General features: G+C 38.9%; 1 protein-coding gene across 3 annotated transcripts in view; it reads right to left on the reverse strand.

Annotated features, from left to right (window-relative positions):
- Positions 1-18: 18 nt before the first annotated feature.
- The window catches only part of LOC122065552 (protein FLX-like 2), a 30,869-nt gene continuing 7,287 nt past the window's right edge, over positions 19-23,600 (reverse strand). For 2 of the 3 annotated variants that reach the window (XM_042629368.1, XM_042629369.1), the window contains exon 5: positions 19-787. In XM_042629368.1, the coding sequence (XP_042485302.1) occupies positions 281-787 (507 nt within the window). In that variant the 3' untranslated portion in view covers positions 19-280. Of the gene's footprint in view, positions 788-6,632; positions 7,075-23,600 lie in introns of those variants that run through there. The other variant, XM_042629370.1, reaches the window with a different exon arrangement.

The following is a 23,600-nucleotide window of genomic DNA, read 5'->3' on the forward strand; positions in this document are numbered from 1 at the left end:
AAAAAAAAAAAAAAAGGATTTCCGCCTCAACATACTCAAAACATGGATGAATATCATCTGTTTACAATTGATCTGAATATGTAAACCTTTAGGAGCACTACAGTCACTAATATCAGAGCTTTGAGTAAATCAACACGCAAACTACGAAAATGGAAAAGGAATGATAGAAAGGCATTCTATCATCAGTCTCTCTCCAAAAGACTGAATAAGGATGCTGATGATTTTTCCCCATAACTAGGCAAAATCAAAGAGAACAGATCTCAAGTGAACATATCAAGGTTTAACGCCGAACGGGGTTTCCACCACGTTGAGAGGCCTCATAACCCCCGCTGCCTCCACCTCGTGCAGGTGGTGTTGCAGACCCATAAGGTACACTACTTCCCTGTGTGCCCTGTCCTTGAGGAACACCAGCACCTCTGGTTGGTGCATCATAACCAGGATCTCTGGGAGCATCATAACTAGGTCCTCTGTGTGCATCATAACCAGGTCCTCTTTGAGCATCATAACCAGGTCCTCTGGGAGCATCATAACTAGGTCCTCTTTGTGCATCATAACCAGGTCCTCTAGGAGCATCATAACCAGGGCCTCTTTGTGAATCATAACCAGGTCCTCTAGGAGCATCATAACCAGGTCCTCTTTGTGCATCATAACTAGGTCCTCTTTGTGAATCATAACCAGCTCCTCTTGGTGCATCATAACCAGCTCGTGCAGTAGGCCCAGGTGGGCCTCCACCATAAGAAGCAGCAGCAGCAGCAGCCGCAGCAGCACCAGGAGGTGGTCCGTGTCCCTGTTTTACAAAATTTAAGTGTCATGTCAGACCTCATATAAACAGCCTAAATAATGCTCTACTAGGAAGCAGTGTGAATATTCAGACTTGGGACAAAGGCTCTCTTTGGTATGATTTCAAAAATTATTTCAGGGAGTGGTTTCAATTTCAGAAGTTGTTTGGTATGATTTTCAGTCCTTATTTCTGTAAAATTGAAATCAATTTCAACAGAAATTCTGGAATAGCTGAGCAGCGAAATTGAAATTCTTTCACCTCTATTTTGCGCTACACTTTAATGAGCATGTTGTGGACAACCACACAAACACACACACACACAACCCCCTCCCTCCATTCCTCCCCTGGGGTGCACTAATCTGCAAAGATGGCTTCGGCGGCCAGAACCTTTTTCACTCCTAGCCCCCGAGTTTTGAGTCCACAATACATGGAGAAGACTCCAAAGGATACAGATGAACACTAAGTAAAACTTGTTTTTCCTCTTCAATTCAAGCTCAAACATTCCATTTCATGGGTCCTTCACTTCTTCCCTTTTTCCAATTGTGCTTGAATTGCCTATATTCAATCCACCATCTAAAAATAGTAATCAACGAGGGGTGAGCTTCACAAGCCCAGTGAGGGGTGTGCATGTAAGCACACACAACAAAAGATGCAATGCAGGTTTCACATAGACATATGACACATATGAATCCATCTATTTTATTATCCTATTTCCATTACTAGGTCCATCATCTGGTATAGGTGGTACGCAACGAAGTGGCATTGCCTCCTCAGTACGTCGGGCTCCAGGGATACAAGCTCGCTGCAAGCAGAAGTCTGCAGGTCTCGGAGTCCTACACATCGGTTACCCCGCAACCTCCAAAGGTAACCCCAAACAGCCATGGTTCCGGAATCCTACACAATCGGTCACCCATGCTATAGACAGCCACGGTCCCGGAATCCTAACAATCAGTCATCCATACTGCATCCGCCTCTGAGTACACTACGTCGCACTCTCAATAACATACCACCCTTTGGGATTAGCTAGTACCTAACCCCTTACTGGCAAGGGGTGTAGCACCAGGGTCTGTGAATCCTAACCATATGCATTCTAAATGCATCCATCGCAATCAATCATATATCGGTGGCCATCAATGTAATATCGACCTCTGAGCACACGGTACCGGATCCTCCCCCACTCGGTCACACCATGCCTCAGGCCGTCGATGTTACAATCATTACCACTTATCTATAACTACGCATCCACAAAACCTCAAATCACAACAATATCAATAAAACCATGTCATGTGCAATACATATACTTTTTATAGAAAATATAGCCAAAACATGGAATTCAACCACAGTACACATAAGCATGCATAAATAAAAATATAGAAACACTCCGTAAAAGAAATCAAACACCCACTCACCTTGTTACCCAAATCACAATTGTTACCGTTGAATTCCCATCACTGAGTATCCTCGCCAAGTGATTTAGGTTCCTAGATATATAACCAATTCACATTAAGTTAAAATTTTATGTTTAACTGTCATTGAATAGTTCTACTTTCCTTATTTCAGCTGAATTCCTATACCGGAATCCATACTCAGCTGATAAGGAACACACTGACCTCAGGTCAGTATTCTTTCCCAGCTGACCACGCTAGTATTCCAGTCCAGTTTCCAAGGTTTTGGTAGGTCCTCTATTCAACCCATATAGTCATTAGGCCCATTCCTGGTCTACTGAATTGTATCTACAGGTATTCAACTTATAATTACTTGAATAGGGTCCCACATTGCAAATCAGGTTCCCTATTCCATTATCTAATTAAAACTTTACTACCAATTTAGATTGAGTTGGTGTATCCCTATTTCACACCTTTCTTGTCAGGCCTTAGTCTAAGTGGAAATCCCATTCCCAATTAGAGTTTTCAAATTTAAGCTCATTAGCATCAAGATCCATCAATTAGAGGTCATATAGACTCTATTATACCTATATTGTTGGTCCTCATTATGCTCAGAGGGTTATAGGTCAGTACAGTAGCCTTACTGGCTTCTGAAACCCCAACCGGCTGGAGACAGGGAGGACGACCGGTTGGCCGGTTGTCTCCCACCGGTTCTCCCAACTTTTGCAGAATTCGATTCTGCCCCAAGCTCCTCTGCTTCATAGCTTGCTGTGAAGCTGATTTGAACCATATGAACTCAATTCGACCCCTGCCTTGGGTTGAACACATCCATTTACAAATTCCTTATGGAGGAATTCGACCCAATTCATCTCACAACAGAATTCTATAACGAAATTAAATAAAATCCACTAAAATTTTTTATTTCAGCAACTATCAGATTTCTGCCCTAACATGTGAAATAATCTTTCATCTAATTGACCTTATTATCAACTTAATTTTTCCTCCATACCACTGAATTTATGAAAATCTTAGATTCCAGGGTTTGCAGGGAATTTTGTCAATGGAACAATTCCCTGGGATAGGGTTTTTCTCACTAGGCAGCTATTCCCTACACAGACTTTCCCTGGCAGCCCCCAGTTGGTAAAACCCTAACCCTAGCTAGCCTATTGGTACAAAATTCAACTTCCCTAACCCTAGTACAACAGTAGAATACTCACCTGGTAGTGGCTTGATCCAAGAATTCCCTTCTTCTTCTTCTTCTCTCTTTCCTTTCTATTTTCGTTCGTATGAAACAGTAAAAGGAAGGGTGAACTATGACCAACCTTCCCCTATTTAATAGCCCAAATCAGACCATAGGGTCTGTTTGGCCAAGTCCCTAAAATAACCAGATTAGTCCATAACTTTAAAATATAATAACTAATTATGGACTTCATCAACCCTTAGGGCAATTAGTGCATTAGGACTCCCAAACATGCCCCCATGCATGGTAGGAGTAGTTGGAATTACACTACAAGGGGTGGGACCCACAGAGGAAAAACACCAATTCTGGGCATTCTGCTACCCCAACCGACAAGCCGGTTGGCCAGAGGCTCTCCAGCCGGTTAGGCCCTTTTTGGCCCTCTACTGTCTAATCTTCTGGCTAACGTACCCCGCCTTATGTGGGACCCTTCCCCACTCATATAGGCATCCTTAAAGCTATCCATACCCTGCAATAAGATATCCTTTTCCCTTCTAGTCAACTAATTATAAGTCCTTTCCACCATGTACCCTTCTCCAAAATTTTCTATTTTTAAGGCTGGAGTCTAAAATCAGGGTGTTACAATTTCCCCCCTCCTTACAAAAATTTTGTCCTCGAAATTTGTAAGTCTGTTCATCATCGAGGATCAATCCTGTTCACTTTCATACCACTCTTATCCACTGAGTTTCAACATCGAAACTTCTACTCAGTGTTACTAACACAGCCACATGTCATGGTAGAATTGCTGATCTCAGCAACACACATTTAACACCTCCATTAACCATACTGGTCCCTTATTCATTCATGTTCTTAATTCCTCAAAAACCGCAAAATCAACATACCTCTCTACTTTCTACTTTCCAATATCAACTTTGTTATATCTTCACACATACAAATATTACTTTTATCTCACCCATGTATCTTTGTCAGGGTACTCGGATCCATAGTTTTTAAGGCGGTAAGGCGACGGAGGCGTTTGAGGGTCCTTCGGAGCGTCTTAGCAATAAGACGGGGATAAAGCGTCGCCTTATTGACTAAAGCGTTCCTGTGTGATTTTTTTTTATAAAATCAATCTATTTGGCTCAAATCCTAGTTGAATCCTATTACTCATATGTTAAATAAATATTAAAAGTTCATATTCATACCAATGTAAGATATTCATCAAGAAAACAAATCAATAAAGTGAATAAAATAAGTTCATCAATCATCAATCATCAATCATCAATCATCATAACATATTAACATATAATATAAATACATAATTATGAAACCAAATTATAAATATAAAGAAAAGAAGACATAAAAAATACAAGTATTTATTATACTTATCTCTACGATGCCAAAATGAGTGCCTAAGCCTTAAGGTCATCCACTATTTTTTTACTCCTGTCAAAGAAGAATGAAGTTCACCGCTGCCGGAGCAAAATGGTTGCCTGGATCAATGGTTCTTCCTTGTTCTTTGATTCCTTCTCAAAGCCCTTTCTTAAAACCCTTGACAAAATCCAAACCCTATTTGTGAATCGTGTTTTTGTTTTGTTTGTTTTGATTATTTTTTATGGAGTAAAGCTGATCCCATACATCTCAAGTGTTAACAAAACCATACACCTACCAGTAAAAAATCTATATTTGGAATCTCCATCAAGTAATTTTAAAATGTATAATGTGTTTAAAAAAAAAAAAAAAAAAACCCTTAAGGCGCCACTTCACGTAAGGCGGAGCACTGCCTTACCATCTCTAGACCGCATCAAAAACTATGCTCGGATCTGATCTCTGCAAAGATTCACAGTCTCCTAATTTCACACTCTTCACTCTATGAGAATCATACCTGTGATTTCCATCTCCGTATCATTTTTTCCAGGACAAACTATTAATCTTACTATAACATATCCCCCTTTTTCATTTATTTATTTTATATATAAAGCTTCCATCAATTACCCAAGCTAATATCCCATCATTTACTTGGCTTCACAATTTTCGAGCTTCTAACTTCATTTCATCATGCATATACATATATATTTCTCTTATAAAATCAAATTTCCATACCTCTATTCACACTGCATGATCTCTCACTACGTTCAAGCATACTAAGTATTTCCAATACTCCACCAATGTCCTATTATCCACAATCCACTATAATTCAAAATTTAAATCATCACAATTCCAGATATCATACTTCAACTTCCATATAATTTCTTTACATATTCAAAGATATATATTAAATAATCATATATTCTAGATCCCAAATGGTCCATAATGTTTTCTCACACCTCATAAATAAATTTTCTTTTCCTTAATCACCCATACATTTTTAATCTCGGGTCTACTTGGAACCGTTATCATTTTCACTATTCCACATTTCTGATACTGACCTTATCGTTCCGATCCAGTATTACTACTAATCAGCCTCATATCTATTGGACGTCACAACATATTAGGTATTAGCTTCCCAATGTCATTCTCACTTCTTTACAGGGAGAACACTCGTACTACTTCATCTACCTTTTTGGTACTTACAGTCGGGGTTGCCGTGAATACCACTCTTGATCAATGGTAATTGCAGATGAACTCATCCTTGCCTTTTTTTTCACGCCTCAAGGTCAGTCAATGAAGCAAAGGGTCGTGCTTGGGATCATTATATGATGTTATTCATGCAGTGCCACTTAGAACTAATATCTCCTAATATTGACACCATTCTATCCTTCTTTCCGAAATTTGCACACGTGGTTCAGCTTCCGTGTTTAAGTCATTGCACAGTCTAGGTATGCTTCGCAACCCTTACCTAGCATCTTCTTCATCTATGGTGCCAACATCATTATCCTTTTTAGATCTCTTCACCTTACTTTCTTAGGTAGTAAGTCTGCACATCACACAGACTCTGTAGGTAGATAGCCATTCCATCTCTAATTTGCTCAATTGGGTTAGGTCCAAGTATACAGATGGAACACGGTAACTTGTGTCCTCACTAGCAGGATATCATCCATCAACTTGTGCCAGACTCTTTAACTTATGCAGTTTAGCCGCTTGCATTAATGATACAACAAAGCGATGCAACACATTCTAGTAATGCATAGTAGAGTGTAAAATAAATGGGATGCATCAGGTATTCAGTAATGTAGAGGAAAATGTTATCCATAACTACAAAATACCTATGATTACTTCAAACATAGTCTTGGCTCAGTCCGCCGTCAATTTTGATACCTTGTTGCATCTGAACCGGTGGATGAGCTGTTGATGTTGAGGGGTTCATATATGAGTCTTTTGGATTTCTTGAGGGCAACATTTGGCCATATGCCCAATCTATTTACATACAAAACACCACTTCTTCTGAGGACATGATCTAGCCTTATGCCCAAATTGGTTACACCGATAACACGTAAGTGAACCCACTTGCTGAGGTACCACTATTGTTGACCTTGGCTGTTCTAGTACTTGGCCAACTTGTTGAGGGATTTTTGGATGCCTTGCATCACATCACTGACCATGGCTACCACATCCTGAGTTGTTATCACAGTTGATGTAGGAGGTAGCACAGGTGATGCAACGGTCATCTCATCTTCACCCTCGTGTTCAGATTCATATAAAGGGTTATTATTCGCACTCCGGGTGCGACTGTACTTCCGCAATTGCGGGTCATCTCGGGGATGGTTACACTTCGGCATTTGGGAAATTTCCTGTGAAATAAACAGACCGATTAATTTCCCAAATGATTAAGACATACCATATGACCACACAACATGCTTTATAGTATAAAAGAATTGAAAACATATTAGATAAAAGAAAGGTCATCTGCTCAATCCTCTGGCAAACCTCATCAACCTAATTCTCAACCCCTAACTTGTAATATAATTATACTTATTTAATTTCAATTATTCTTATCTTGTCAAATTTTATTTGTTCAACTATGTTTAAGAGTTATTGATGTAGATAAATCACTCGGACTTATTTTATTGCAAATAAGCCTTGGGTTGTGTTATATATGTGTTGGGCCTTTGATCCCATGGGTTTTCTTTGAAATGGGCCACTTTAATGGGCCTAAAATATGGGTAGAAGGTAGAAAAACGGGATTTAATTCATTAGTTTAGTTAGTTGCTATTTAATTTAATAAAGGCCCATTAGGCCATTGGTCGGTTGTAAAGTCCTATATGGACTATTAGTTAGTTAGTTCTACTCCATGTTGGAGTCATAAAGTCAAGTCCTAGTCCTATTTTGAATTCCTAGTCGTAGTAGGAGTGTCTAGTCCTATTGGGAAACTAGCTCTTAAGTAGTTTGATTGCTATTCTGCCCTCTATAAATAGAGGAGCCTATGTACTCATAATTGGAGATTTGAATGAATGAATTATTGAGTAATTACTCTTTAGTTAAAAAAACTGTTATTGAGAGGTGAGCTGCCTAAACCTTTGAGGGGTGTGATACCCAAAACCTGAGGGGTGAGATACCCATAACTTTATTCTCTTTCACCCTTCTCAACCCTCCATCGATTCTTCTTTTTCTATTTTTATTTTCTGTTTATTGTTATTAGAAGTTCAGACCTGTTAAAGCATACAAAATCAGAATCAGACAGCCAAAGAGTTCTTGTTCTTGAAGCCAATCGACCCTCATTGCTACCCAAGTTTGAGATCTGATCTACAGATCCTTTGGAGGACTGGTTCTATACTCTAAGAAGATCAATCGATCCTCTCTTGAAGGTTATCTGAAGAAGACAAGCTGATGTTCCTGCAGAATTCTTCACATTCTCTCTCTTAGGTCTGAAGATGAAGAAAGTGCGTAACTCCATAACCAGCCGTCAGAAGCCCTTCATATTTGGGGGTTTTTGTGTCCTCTCTAGGAACTATCTACACCCAAAAGTACAGCTCAATCGGACTCCCACAGACCTGGCCGCACCTTTCTCTCTCCAGCTCTATAGAAGGTCTTTCTCTCTCCTATCGGGTTGGGTTTTGTGCTGGTTTTGCTCCTATATGGGTATTGTATCCTTGGGGGTTTATTTGATGGTATTATTTCTTTGTTTCTTGCTCCTATTTGTATTGTTTGGGGTTATAAACTGCGGAGTTAGTTACTTGTAATCAACTGCTGCATTAGTTATGCTTTTTGAATTACTATTAATGAACGGCTTTTGCACATAGGCTAGTCTCCTACGGTGTGTACTAAAAGTTATGCAATTATCTTGAAGCTTTTAAAGTTAACCCTATTCATCAACATTATATCTTAAGATCTTGTGCATTTGTGAATCAAGGCAGAGCATCACGCTCTGATACTATTCTGTCACACTTTGCCTCAAGTTAGGCCAAGGTATGCGGCACTAGATTCCTAACCCAATCAGTTTACTATACCCAGGATCACAGATGCAATACCTTAATTTCACAAATGCCGCCAAGATCACAACTACAATCAGAGTACGCTAATAAAGTCATATAAATAACACTAGTGATCTACTAGAGTGATAAATTACAAATATACAAGGCTCAGTTGCTGACAATCCACAGGTGTAATGTTTACATCTTACGTATTTCATCAACATTTACATCAAAAGTAATAACTGAAACAACTGAAGTGATGTCCATCAACATCCCGGTGTCTCGCAGACACGAACCACACAACCGCTACCAAAGTCCAATCCTACCTCAACACCGGTTCCACCATCTAAAAATAGTAATCAATGAGGGATGAGCTTCACAAGCCCAATGAGGGGTGTGCATGTAAGTACACAACAAAAGATGCAATGCAGGTTTCACACAGACATATAATGCATATGAATCCATTTATTTTATTATCCAATTTCCATTACTAGGTCCATCATCTAGTATAGGTGCTACGCAATGAGGTGGCATCCCATCCTTGGTACGTCGGGCTCCAGGAATACAAGCTCGCTGCAAGCAAAAGTCTGCAGGTCCCGGAGTCCTACACATCGGTCACCCCGCAACCTCTAAAGGTAACCCCAAACAGCCATAGTTCCGGAATCCTACACAATCGATCACCCATGCTGTGGATAGCCACGGTCTTGGAATCCTACCCAATTGGTCACCCGTGCAGTGGACAGCCACAGTCCCGAATCCTAACAATCAGTCATCCAGGCTGTATCCGCCTCTGAGTACAATAAGTCATATTCTCAAAAACATACCATCCTTTGGGATTAGCCAGTACTTAACCCCCTACTAGAAAGGGGTGTAGCACCAGGGTCTATGAATCCTAATCATATGCATTCTACATGCATCCATGGCAATCAATTATACATCGGCAGCCATCATTGTAATATCGACCTTTGAGCCCACAGTACTGGATCCTCCTCCCCTCGGTCACACCTTGCCTCAGACTGCCGATGTTACAATCATTACCACTTATCTATAACTATGCATCCACAAAACCTCGATCACAGCAATATAGAAAAAGCTATGCCATATGTGCAATACATATACTTTTTATAGAAAATACAGCCAAAACATGGAATTCAACCACAGTACACATGAGCATGCATAAAAAAAAATATAGAAACACTCCGTAAAAGAAATCAAACATCCACTCACCTTCTCACCCAAATCACAATTGTTACCATTGAATTCCCATCACGGCGTATCCTCGCCGGGTGATTTAGGTTCCTAGATATATAATCAATTCACATTAAGTTTAATTTTTATGTTTAATCGTGTCATTGAATAATTCTACTCTCCTTATTTCAGCTGAATTCCCATACCAGAATCCATACTCAGCTGATAAGGAGCACACTGACCTCAGGTCAGTATTCTTTCCCAGCTGACCAAGCTAGTATTCCAGTCCAGTTTCCAAGGTCTGGGTAGGTCATCTATTCAACCCATATAGCCATTAGGCCCATTCTTGGTCTACTGAATTGGATCTACAGGTATTCAACTTATAATTAATTGAATAGGGTCCCACACTGCAAGTCAGGTTCCCTATTCCATTATCTGATTAAAACTTTAGTACCAATTTAGACTGAGTGAGGGTATCCCTATTTCCCACCTTTCTTGTCAAGCTTTAGTCTAAGGGGAAATCGAGTTTTCAAATTTAAGCTCATTAGCATCAAGATCCATCAATTAGAGGCCATATAGACTCTATTATACCTATACTGTAGGTCCTCATTATGCTCAGAGGGTTATAGGTCAGTACAGTAGCCTTACTGGCTTCTGAAACCCCAACCGGCTGGCCAGTTGTCTCCCACCGGTTCTCCCAACTTTTGCAGAATTCGATTCTGCCCCAAGCTCCTCTACTTCATAGCTTGCTGTGAAGCTGATTTGAACCAATATGAACTCAATTCGACCCCTGACTTGGGTTGAACACAACCATTTACATATTCCCTATGGAGGAATTCGACCCAATTCATCTCACAACAGAATTCTATAATGAAATTGAATAAAATCCACTAAAATTTTTTATTTCAGCAACTATCAAATTTCTGCCCTAACATGTGAAATAATCTTTCACCTAATTGACCTTATTATCAACTTAATTTTTCCTCCATACCACTGAATTTATGAAAATCTTAGATTCCAGGGTTTGCAGGGAATTTTGTCAGTGGAACAATTCCCTGGGATAGGGTTTTTCTCACTGGGCAGCTATTCCCTACACAGACTTTCCCTGGCAGCCCCCAGTTGGTAAAACCCTAACCCTAGCTAGCCTATTGATGCAAAATTCAACTTCCCTAACCCTAGTACAACAGTAGAATACTCACCTGGTACTGGCTTGATCCAAGAATTCTCTGAGGTAAGTGAGTTCTTTCTTTATCTCTCTTTCTTTCTTCTTCTTCCTCTTTCCTTCTTCTTCTTCTTCTTTTTCTTTCTTCTATCTTTTCTATTCTATTTTCATTCATATGAAGCAGTAAAAGGAAGGGTGAACTATGACCGACCTTCCCCTATTTAATAGCCCAAATCAGACCTTAGGGTCTGTTTGGATAAGTCCCTAAAATAGCCAGATTAGTCCATAACTTCAAAATATAATAACTAATTATGGACTTCATCAACCCTTAGGGTAATTAGTGTATTAGGACTGCCAAACATGCCCCTATGCATGGTAGGAGTAGTTGGAATTACGCTGCAAGGGGAAGGACCCACAGAGGAAAAACAGCAATTCTGGGCATTCTGCTACTCGAACCGGCAGGCCGATTGCCCAGAGGCTCTCCAGCCGGTTAGGCCCTTTTTGGTCCTCTGCTGTCCAATCTTCTGGCTAAGGTACCCCACCTTATGTGGGACCCTTCCGCACTCATGTAGGCATCCTTAAGGCTATCCATACCTTGCAATAAGATATCATTTTCCCTGCTAGTCAACTGATTACAAGTCCTTTCCACCATGTACCCTTCTCCAAAATTTTCTATTTCTACGGTTGAGATCTAAAATCAGGGTGTTACAGAAAATCTAAGCTGAAATAGGAGAAATTGGGAACTCATAAACAGTGGCTCAGATGAGCCTGAAATTTGAGGTGAAGGTGGCCAATAACATCCCCAAATTATCCTCCAAATTTGGCTTGAACCCACCAAATATATACGAAACCAATCACTATCGCAGATACCACAGACAAAAAAAAAGGGGAAAGGGGGAAGGGGGGAGGGGGGGTTTAGAGAGTTCAACATGGAGAAAACTTGCAGCCGACAGATCTAACCACCAATGGGGACCAAGTAATTTAGTACTATATTTGAAAGAATCAAAACAGTAGCCATTTGACAAGGATCTATACGCAAAGGATAGTTTAGATGCAAATAATGAAGATTAAGAGTGAAATAAGATAGCAACTATGGAAGAAAAACAAAACAATAACCATAAGGGGCAAATCAATAATTTTCAACCCAAAATTAGGGTAATAAAGTGCAAATGATCTCTGATTTTAAGAGTTAAATTGAAGCAAAAAACGGAAGCAAAACAGTAACTATTTAAACACAAAACAATAACTTTTTTTCAAATCTTGAGAAGGGAAGGGAAGAATTGATATTTTGCAAATATATAATGATCAAGCCATCAGAAAGGGCCCATATTCATGGTTTAAGAACTCGGCGAGATCTCAGCGAGATCTCGTTATTTCCAAAAGGAGAGATGGCCCAACTGGCGAGGCAGAAAACCGACCAAATCTCGAGCGAGATTTCGAAATCTCGTAGAGATCTCGCCAGATCTCGCTATATCTCGCCAAATCTCGCCTCTCTCTCAACTTTTTTGAAGAAAAAACACCAAGGAGCAAGGACTTTGGTGCTTTCGCTTGACGATCTCCAGTCCTACACTCATTGAAGCTTAAAGAGTAGAGAATATTACCTCATCATCTACATTTGGAGTTACTTTTCTTATATATGATGTCTTTTAAATTCTTACGATTATGTTATGTCATATATTGATTTTGGAATGTGGATTGTGGAATAGAGCATACTAGTCTAAGGTCCGAAGAGTCAGAGACTACTTACATAGAGTACGAAGTCAAAGTACCATTTTGAGTTTGTTTTTTGCAAATCCAATGTTTCCATTGTGTTTAGAGTGGCTAAAATAGGGTAAATACACAGTTTCAGGGCCTACAAAGACCATATGCCCACCAAGATCTACCAGCGAGTCGACTGCCAAAAAAATAAAAGGTTTCGACGGAATCTCGCCAGATCTCGTTTTTTTTGGATAGCAAGATGGCTGGCGAGATCGAGTTTTAAAACCTTGCCCATATTTAAATCAATCTCCATATTAGGGTTCTTGAATATCTTGTCAAAATTTGAGTTCGATTAGATGGCTGAATTGCTAAATCCGAAAAAACGTGACATCTAATATTCTAGAATGCTTGAAGACATTCAAGGAAAACTTGAAGAACAAAGCTTCTAGTTAGATGAAGAAGATTGATGAAAGACTAAAGAATAAAGATGAAAGATTGAGATCGGATAGATGTGGGTGGGATGGCTATCTCAGCTTGGGCCTCTCACCCTCGACGATCTCAACCGTTGAAGAAATTCTCTCTCAGAATTTTGGGAGCACAAATCTGTAAACTTATATAGAGGACTCAAAATAAACTCAAACACTAAAAAAGAAAGGCCTAACTCAATCCTTAACTAATTGGGAAACCTAAACTGAAAAGGAAACTGACATAACAAAGAAAATAGACTCAAAACAGGACTCTAACTAAACTAATGAATTAAGTCTCATTTTCCTACTTTCTACCCATATTTTAGGCCCATTGAAGTGGCCTATGACAAAGAAAGCTCATAGGATCAAAGGCCCAATATCTACATAACCAAACCCAAGGCTTGTTTCCAATAAAATAAACTCATTAAGGGACTTATTAGTATTGATTCTCCACCACTTAAAAAAAGCTCGACCTTGAGTTTTGAACATTAGAATGACCACCTTGGTGACATGTTACCACCCCTTCTTTAAACTTGTTTTGAGAGTTAGCGTTGTGGAACGGGAGATCACACGCTACGGTTTATGGATTCAATAATAAACAAATCAAACTAAAAAGGTTCAGATCTGGACCAAACCAGGCCAACCCAACCCAAAAGTCTGCTTTTATCATCCTTAAGGCTTTTGTGAACCCCAGGTTGACATTGAGGGGGGGCTGAAGTGTCTACAAATTTCTTCTCGGAGATGACTATTTGAAATGGCCCTGTATTCTGTTCAACACACAAAATCGTATGTTTGTCCTCCATGCATCACCTAGTGGCCAGGTCTACCAAACAAATACACCCATCCTTCAAGCATTCACAATCCACACACTCCAATATAGAAGCTCACACACACTGCACAAGATATACATGGCTTGGCTCATTGCCTATTCCAAGGAGCAATACCCTCTATGGATTTTGTATTTTGCTCAATACTCCACTAGCTTTCGACCACAGTTCGAGACCAGGTGCAATGATACTTGCTTCAACTTGAGATCTTACTCAGGCTAGGGTTACACCCCCTTATAATGAATACCTTAGGTTATGCTACCCATAGTTTTTAAGGCGCTGCTAAGGCGGCGCTGATGCAATATAGAGATGGTAAGGCAGTGCTCCGCATTATGTGAAGTGGCGCCTTATAGGTTTTTTTTTTTAAACATATTTTAAAATTACTTGATAAAGATTCCAAATATAGATTTTTTATTGGTAGGTGTGGTTTTGTTAACACTTGAGATGCATGGGATCAGCTTTACTCCACCAAAAATAATCAAAACAAACAAAACAAAAACACGACCACAAACAGGGTTTGGATTTTGTCAAGGGTTTTAAGAAAGGGCTTTGAGAAGAAATCAAGGAACAAGGAAGAACCATTGATCCAGGTGACCATTTTGCTCCGGCAGCGGTGAGCTTCATTCTTCTTTGACAGGAGTAGAAATATAGTGGATGACCTTGGGGCTTAGGCCCTCCTTTTGGCTCATAGAGGTAAGTATAATAAATACTTGTATTTTTTATTTCTTTTCTTTATATTTATAATTTTGTTTCATAATTATGTATTTATATTATATGTTAATATGTCATGATGATTGATGATTGATGATTGATGATTGATGAAGATGAACTTAGTTTATTCACTTTATTGATTTGTTTTCTTGATATCTTACATTGGTATGAATATGAACCTTTAATATTTATTTGACATATGAATAATAGGATTCAACTAGGATTTGACTCAAATATATTGGTTTTATAAACAAATTACACAGAAACGCTTTAGTCGATAAGGCGACGCTTTATGCCCGCCTTATCGCTAAGGCGCTCCAAAAGACCCTCAAACGCCTCCATCGCCTTACCGCCTTAAAAACTATGATGCTACCTTAACAACCGAGGTTATACACAATGAGACTTGGAGAACAAAGATTACCTCCCTTGACTAGCAAGGGGTGGAGAGCTTCTCAGAGATTCCCGGACGTACACTGGAATCTTCAACTGACCTCTTTGATGAGGAAACATGAATCTTCCAAGTGTGAGAATGGTAGTCCCCTTCTTTCTCTTCTTCCTCTCCCTTTCACACAGAAATGCACTCTTGGCTTTAATTAACACCAACCACCATGTTCAAAAGTTCAATGTTGTCCTCAAAAGTCCTCACACACATGGACAAATAAGATTCAATTCCATTTAATGCTTGCAAGTGCTTCTTAGAGGGTGTTCTTTAACTAAGCACACTATCACTCTTCCTCTCTTGTTTTTGCTCAGATCCCAAAAAAGGGGAGAGATTGCAACTTGAATCACCCCATCTGAGTTGTGGATAGGAAGAGATTCGAATTTTAAAATGGGCTAGTGAATAATTCCATTGATAGGGACTACGTAGTCCTAGAACACATGGAATCACGGACCTCACCAGATCCGTTCGATTCAAATCTCACCAAGGAGCCTTAAATGAAGACCGTAAGAATTAAATTCCGTCTACGCACTTCACCAAATCTGTTCGATCAAAATCGGGAGTGATGCATGGCACTGGCACACTGACAATTGCAAACAACATATTGAGACCCAATTGGTCGAGCAATACGGCTCGACTATGAGCCTTTAAAGTCATTTTAGAATGTGGGAAAATGCTGTTCCATTAGATCAAGATTGGCTACGTCGTACGAGCGTGGAACCAACGCGGAATCACCAAAACAAAATCTTCAAGGGGGCACTTGATGGACATATGAGGAATACAAGCTCGGCGGCTCCACTGAGACGCGATGCACCAAGTCACAGTACACTCCACCATCCAGTTGGCTCACACTAGAATCTTTAGTGCCATTGCCAAAGAAAAATGGACATGGCCATGGATTTGGAACAATGTCAACATGGCTAAATATGGGGCCACAGATCAAGATCGACTAGAGTCTTTATAATTCCATCCAACACCCTCTCTGCCATAAAAAACTCATCAGAAACACCCTAGATGCCATGGATGAATCTTAACCGCTCATCAATCACCGGCCAGCACTATTGGAAATTACATCTAGCCCCATGAGCAATAAAAAATGCTACTGAACCCTGACAGAAAAACAAAAAAGTAGCTATTTAAGAAATTCGATTTCGGTCCACTTGGAGCAACCACGCAGGAATGTCCATTACTTCTTCATACAACTCGGATTGCAACAAAACAAGTTGCATTGCGTTCACGACTCGAAGCACTACAATTTTCAAGACAACACGACATCAGACTCAGCCATGTAAAGTGACCAAATTGCCCCTGAACCTTGAGTTGGCCATTACTCTCATACGACGTAGGATCGACCCGATTTCAAGTGAGAGTCCCTCTACAGCTATCCTAAAGGAACTAACTACTAAAAAAAAAATCATCTCGAATGACCAAAATGCCCCCAAACTTGAACAGGTCAAAACTACGATATCTTGTGTAGAGATTCAATACAAACTCGACGTACACGTCATTAACCCTTCAAGAAGCCTTCCATTGATCTTGTTATCAACAAAGACAACACACGCCCAAACTGCCACTCAAGCTGCCCAAAAGCCCAACAGATTCTTTTACTTCATCCACTCAAACCTTTTGTATATATCTATAGCATGTGGTGTCTTGATAAATAATGCAATCTCTCGAGTCATTTCTACTTTAACTATCTCGATTTAGTAGGTCACAAATACACTCATCCCATCTCTTCATAATGTCCTCATCCCTTACTAGCACCTCTTCCATTAGCACTTTTGATACATTTCACATGATCGAAGTCTCTACTCTTCCTTTCCCTCATTTTAGCTATATCTTGTAGAATAGATTTCACCCCCTCTTTTATGTTTAGATTATTATAGAGGTCCACATATTTCTTCACCCTGGCTATCCGCACAATATTTTTAGCTTCGTTTCTGGCATCATTATAGCTCTTTTTATCGTTTCCATCTTTAGTCTTTTTCCATGTCTTAAAACTAGCTTTCTTCTCTTACCAAAATAAAAAAATAAAAACTCGATTCCTTGGTTGTAATGGCTATTTGGACCTCCTCATCCCACCACCAAGTCTCCCTAGGGGCCTGATGGCTACCCTTTGCTTCCCCTAAGTCTTCTTTCGCAACCTTCTTAATACAAGTCATCATCTCATTCCACATCGCATTGGTGTCCCCCTACAAGTTCCACTTTCCTTGTTTGATCACATTATCAACGAATGCACCTAGGGTGTCTCCTTTTAATATCCACTACTTTATCTTAGGGTACAAATAGGTTCCCTCATCTTACACTTCTACGTATTGAGACACATCCAAAACCACCAGTCCATGTTGGGTGGTTAGGCTCTCCCAAGGATAACCTTACAGTTCTTGCATAACAGTCTATCAGCCCCTCTAGTTGGGAAAATCTACTTGGCTGGTATGATTCCCACTTTTGTAGGTAACTAAATGCCCTTTCTCTTTTTTCAAAGTGTCCACAATGGATAAGTCATAAGTTACAGTGAAGTCTAAAATTGAGGACCCCTCCTCATACCTCTCCCCAAATCTATAGCCTCCATAGACACATTCATAACCTCTAGGATCACTCCCAACATGCCCACTCAGGTCACATCTCACAATAATCGATTCATCTTGATCAAAACCTTGCACTAAATAATCCATGTGTTCCAAAAATTGGTTCTTACTATTTTCATCCAATCCTACTTGGACCTTCGTCCACTTTTATTCTTGCTCTACCTCTATTACTTTGATGTCCCAAATACCAAAGTTCAAAATCAACCAACACCTTAGATTTGTTAATTTCTCCATCTAGTCTCTTAAAAACATGCAATTTTAATCCTTCTTTTCCATATAACATCAATCAACTCCAGAGCAATTAAGAATCCATGTTTCAAGAAGCTAATCTGATCCTACACATCTAGTGCCTAGTTATTAAATTCTCCGAATTATTCTCAAAGAATTCGGCCGAACAGAATTTTATCGAATTTTACTAATAATTTGGTCCGCATCCGAATCAAATAAAAAAATCCCGAATTTTATATATTTTTTTTAAATTCACAAATAATTCGGCCGAACCAAATTTTATCCGAATTATAACCGAATTTTATCCCATGTAAAAAAAACTTTATCTTGAATAAGTCAATAAGCCTTTAGAAAATAGTGTGATTATTATGCATTTATCCTAATGCTACTTTTCTTATTTTTTTAACAGAAACCGACAAAGCTTATCTTTCCTGAGGTAATCTCTCACACTTCTACCAGAAAAAAAAAAAAAAAAAAAAAAAAAAACCATTTTGGTTTGACTAAGTCTTACAGTCGTTACTCTCTCTCTAGTCTTTAAGGTGAACATACATGGTGGGTGATGTGGATCTAACTGAATTTGTGCTCAGTCCCCCTCTCAGTCTCTCTTTCTCTGATTCAATTATTTGAGTAATAGGAAATGAGTTTAGAAAAAAAAAAGAGCTAAATATAGTACTTTTATCTTTAAAATTTTAATTTTTATATCATTTGTATTTTATGTACATATGATAATTGATAGATAATATGAAACAAGTATTGCAAATATTAAAAATAACATCCAAATTTTTTGTCCGCTTTTTATTTTTGTAAACGAATAATTCCCGAATCCGAATCCAAACTCGAATTTTATTATATCCGCTTTTTTAACCGATATTTTGACCGAATCGTTGAATTAATGAAACGAATTAACCCGAATAATTCCCGAATCCGAATTTAATAACTATGATCCGGTGTGTTCTATCAACTCTCACATGCCCTTGCCTACCTAACATTATTTGAACAAAGGACACATATCAATTGGACAACTTGACATTATTTAAACAAAAGAAATAAAGACATTAAACTAACCCAACAACCTGATTAAACAAGGACTCTATTAGTAGCCCTGATCTATTGCATATAAGCTTCCTGATAATCAGGAAACCACCAACCACAAGCCCTAAAAAAAAGCATTCAACTTAGGCCACCAGAAATGCCCATATGCAAGCTATAGTTTTGGGTCTCCAAACTGGGTCCCACTAGTGCTGATTTTAAGGAAGAAGTTGTCATGTATTACTATTCACAGGTTCAACAATAAACCAGATAAAACCAAAAGGTTCAAATCTGGACCTAACCAACCCAACCCAAACCAGTCATGCATTATCTCCTCACTCGGTTAATGTTCTTCCCATCTCTCTCACCCCTCCCTTCAAATCCACATATACTGTTCACGTCCCATAACAGCATTTATTTTCTCTGGTTACCATTCGCAGATACTAGAATTCTAAAATTCTAAATCTAATCTATAGTTATTCACAGACACAAGAATTCTAACATATAATACAAATTATATTACCCTCCCTTTATTTTATGATTTGTTGAAACACCCTAATTTCATTTCTCTACCTTTCCTATAGACAGGCAAGAATACCAGGCAGAGAAGGCCAATATTGGCTTGGCGGGCAGCAGTGGATTGCCAAGAGGGGAAGAATGACCCCACTTGTGCTTGTACATCCTGCCAACAGTGTTGGAGGAACCAGCAAGAAGCATGGGCCAACGGGTAAATTATAACCTATACCAGGGGGTTCAGAATGCTAGATACTAGAATAGACTATAAAAGGACTGGTTTTAACCCAACAGGTGGGAGAGCCCTGGTATTAATGGGCCAGCTGGTTGGCTAGGCAGAGCAGAATATTTGGATTCTATGGGCCCCTCACATTTCTCTATTATGTGAACCCCCCCCCTTCTCCCCTTGTTCTTCTAATAATGAAAAAAAGGGGGAGGGGGGGGACTTTAGTATAATTGATATACATATATCATTGATTTATATAACCAACTATATATATATATATGAACCTAATAACCATATAGATATATATATATATATATATGTCCCCACCGAAAAAGGCCTTAAGCCCATTTAGTGGAGGAATGCTACAAAAGGAGGGGGGAGGATTATATAATTACCTATATATATATATATATATATTATAGGTGTAAACATGCGTCACATAGGTGTTGATTTCTTTTATCACCTAAGCCTTAAGTTTAAGGAGGTTAAGAGAGGAACATGCGGGGGTGCTAGTGTATTCGGTGGAGGGCGGTTAGTGAGACCACCGAACAGCATTTGAATCTCTAAATTTTTCTTGCGCAGCAAGAACAAGAAGAGAGAAAGAAGAAGAGAGGAAGAAAGAGTTGAGATTTCTAAGACAGCAATTAGAAAATCCATTATTCAGGTCAGAAGCTAACCCAGTATAATTCTGAAGTTGCAAAATTTCTATGAGATTAATAGGTTAAATTCACTAATTTGGCTGAGTGGAGAATTTAGTGTAAAATTTGTGAAATTTTGTAGTATAATCCCAATTTCAGCAAGATTGAAAGACTAATCAGCCACCGAAATGGTTCCTATGATGCTATGGGAAGAAGAGGTTTCATTCCTTAAGGGATCCTCTGGAATTAAGGCCAAATAGGAATGGACAGATAAAAGTTCTAAAAGTTCTACCCAAAACCCCAAAACAGAATCTTAATTCATGATTAAAAGTAAAATTTCAAAGGGGTATTCATCAATTTACAAGGAAATAAATAGGAATTGAGCTAATATAAGCTTAGGATTTATAAATTCAGAGTAGAAGCCCTAATCTCCACAGGTTTTGGAAACCTAATTGAGGGAATCGACCCAGGTATCTGTCAATTCGGTTATAACCCCATAAAGAAAAGTGGGAAAAACTATTGCATGGGCAAATTCCTAATCTAAAGCATAATATTGTCCTTCGTAATTTCTTTGTACTATCATATTGCAAGATTATAAAGAAATTCTGAATCAACTGAATGGAATTTAAAGCTATAACGGTGATTTCTGAAATTATTTTAGCCTTCTCTAAAACTCTGCTGAAATTTGGAGTTCACCCAATTAAACAAAATTAAGTAAACCTACATAGGTTATTGGTAAATCAAAGAAAACAATTTGGGAAATACACCTTCCCTTAAGCATTCGGACATCAATCAGAAAAAAAAAAAAATAATATATATATATATATATATACCAGAGAACTAATCATCTGAAAACAAAGCAGAAACCAAAAAGGGACTTCAAAGACATCTAACCTATGAAAGTATGATCTAGAATGGTAGAGTTTCATGCTCGCAATCTCATCAAACCTCGAGGATGTCAAGTATGAGTGGAAACCCCTTTACCTGAGAGGGGATTTCTTAATAAATCCTGAACAGTAAAGGAAAATTTGAGAAATTAGAAAGGGCAAACTAGATCTCTATCTCACTTAAAGCAAGTGGGTGGCTATAGAATTCTATTATATATCTGATACTTCAAATATTTGGTGAACTAGGCAATCTGAATTGCAGTGTAGAAACCTACTCAGCCCAAAGGAGTGAATTTCTTAGCCTTGACTACCAAGGTGAGTGGGTGCCCCGACCTTTTTGGAGTGTTTCTTTATTTTTCTCTTTGTACTTGCATTCTATGATCATGCATCCTTGTATGTGTATGTGCATTATATTTTATTTTGAAAACTTCTATTTTGGTGGACCTGAAATTGAGAAAGGTAAGTTAGGTAAGATGGGGCACCGGCAGGTGCCCAAGATGTGTGTATGTATGTGATGAATGGATATGCATCATGTAGTATGCTGGGTTAGGTATCACCACCCTAAGTGCCACAACTCTTTATCCGTAGGGGAATAGGTATGGACTAATCCCGACATATGTGGCTACCTGATCAGCAGTGCACTTTGCCTGGTACAACGTACTATACCAAAGACAGATGTGGACAGGATACGACGTACTATATGCCTGATAGTTTTATGGGGTTACTAATTAGGGGTTAGCCTGGGAACCAAGGTTCTTATTGGGACTGGCTGGCTCCTTCCTGCAACGAGCTTGCATTCCTGAGGCCCAATGTATAGGGTAGGGAATACCACCTACATTGCGTAGTGCTATACCCATATGTGATGAGAATTAGTAATGGACTATGGAGTAGTGTGGCTTAATAAATGGAATCATGAGCATCATCTATCTGTGTGGAGCATGCATTGCATTATATGGTTGCGTGTGTTTGCTTGCCCCACCCCCTCACTGAGAATGACGTGCTCACCCCTCTTTTATTTTGATCCTATAGATGACGAAGGTGGTATTCTGCCGACTCCCGGCACTGATTATGAGACAATGGCCATGGATCACATAGCCCATATTCAAGAAGATGAACTCAACCACAAACCCACCTGTGCCTGTGACAATTGTGCCTACGGAGGCCAACGTCATTGCGGAGTAGCTATATCACTAACCATTCTTTTTGTGGACATACAAGCTTCCGCAGAGATCACTTTTGGTGATCTGAGCCCTTTTTGGGAGATGGCATATTTTGTGTAAATATTCCTTGACATTTTCGATAACTGTAATATATATGGATAACTATAAGATATGGATTATTGTATTATGTCTATAAATATAAATATAGTATCACATAGAAACACTGGATGGCTATGAATTTTAGTATTGTATATGTGATGTATGCAACAGCTCTGATCTCTAGTTGGGTATTGTGGACTACCCAAAGTCTGGATCCTGGGGAAACAGGCTGACTGGATACGGTGAGGTGCCCAGTGCCAACATACCTATGCCGTATTGAGGGCAAGGTGTGACATTTGTTGAACAGTCAAATCCAGATAGTCACCATATATTATTCATTCAAAACAATTATTCCCTTGTCCAATGCTAGAAGGCCTTATTTTCACAATTTCTTCCAAATAGCACATAGACTTCCGAAAACCTGAAGCAGTCCTACAAAGAGAGATGATGGGGATAATTCAAACTGTAGAACTGATAGAAGTATTCTATGCATTGTTGTCATCATCCACAAGGCATTAGGTGATGTTGTTTTTATTGTGTATGTTTGTGTTTATGTGGATGCATTTTGTGTATTTGAAGGAGGGAGGCTCTTTAGGCTAGGTATCTAAAGCTTATCACTCCTAGCCCCTTTCCTAACATTACATATTTAATATGTTAAAACTTAAAACACATACACGTAGAAAGCCCCCCCACACACAAAAAAAAAAAACCCCCCAAAATAAAAACAAAACAAAACAAAACAAAGCTCAAACATGTAAACTTACCTAGGGCCTCATGCTCTCGGACTATGTTGACAACTAGGCTATCTTATCTTAGCCCAGAAACTCTTAACTTTTGATCTTTTGATTTATTTTAGATTTTGGAAAAAAAAAATATAAATGATCTGGACAAATACAAGTAAACAACTTAACAATATGTGTTTTCTGAACAAATAAAAACTCGTGAAAGAGCATCTGACATTTTATTCCCACACATCAAGACAATAAGAATTTAAACCGGATTTCAAACATGAAACTTTACACACACCCACCCCCCCACCCCAAAAT

Source organism: Macadamia integrifolia, unplaced genomic scaffold (assembly GCF_013358625.1).
Source record: "Macadamia integrifolia cultivar HAES 741 unplaced genomic scaffold, SCU_Mint_v3 scaffold205, whole genome shotgun sequence".
Taxonomy (NCBI): Eukaryota; Viridiplantae; Streptophyta; class Magnoliopsida; order Proteales; family Proteaceae; genus Macadamia; species Macadamia integrifolia.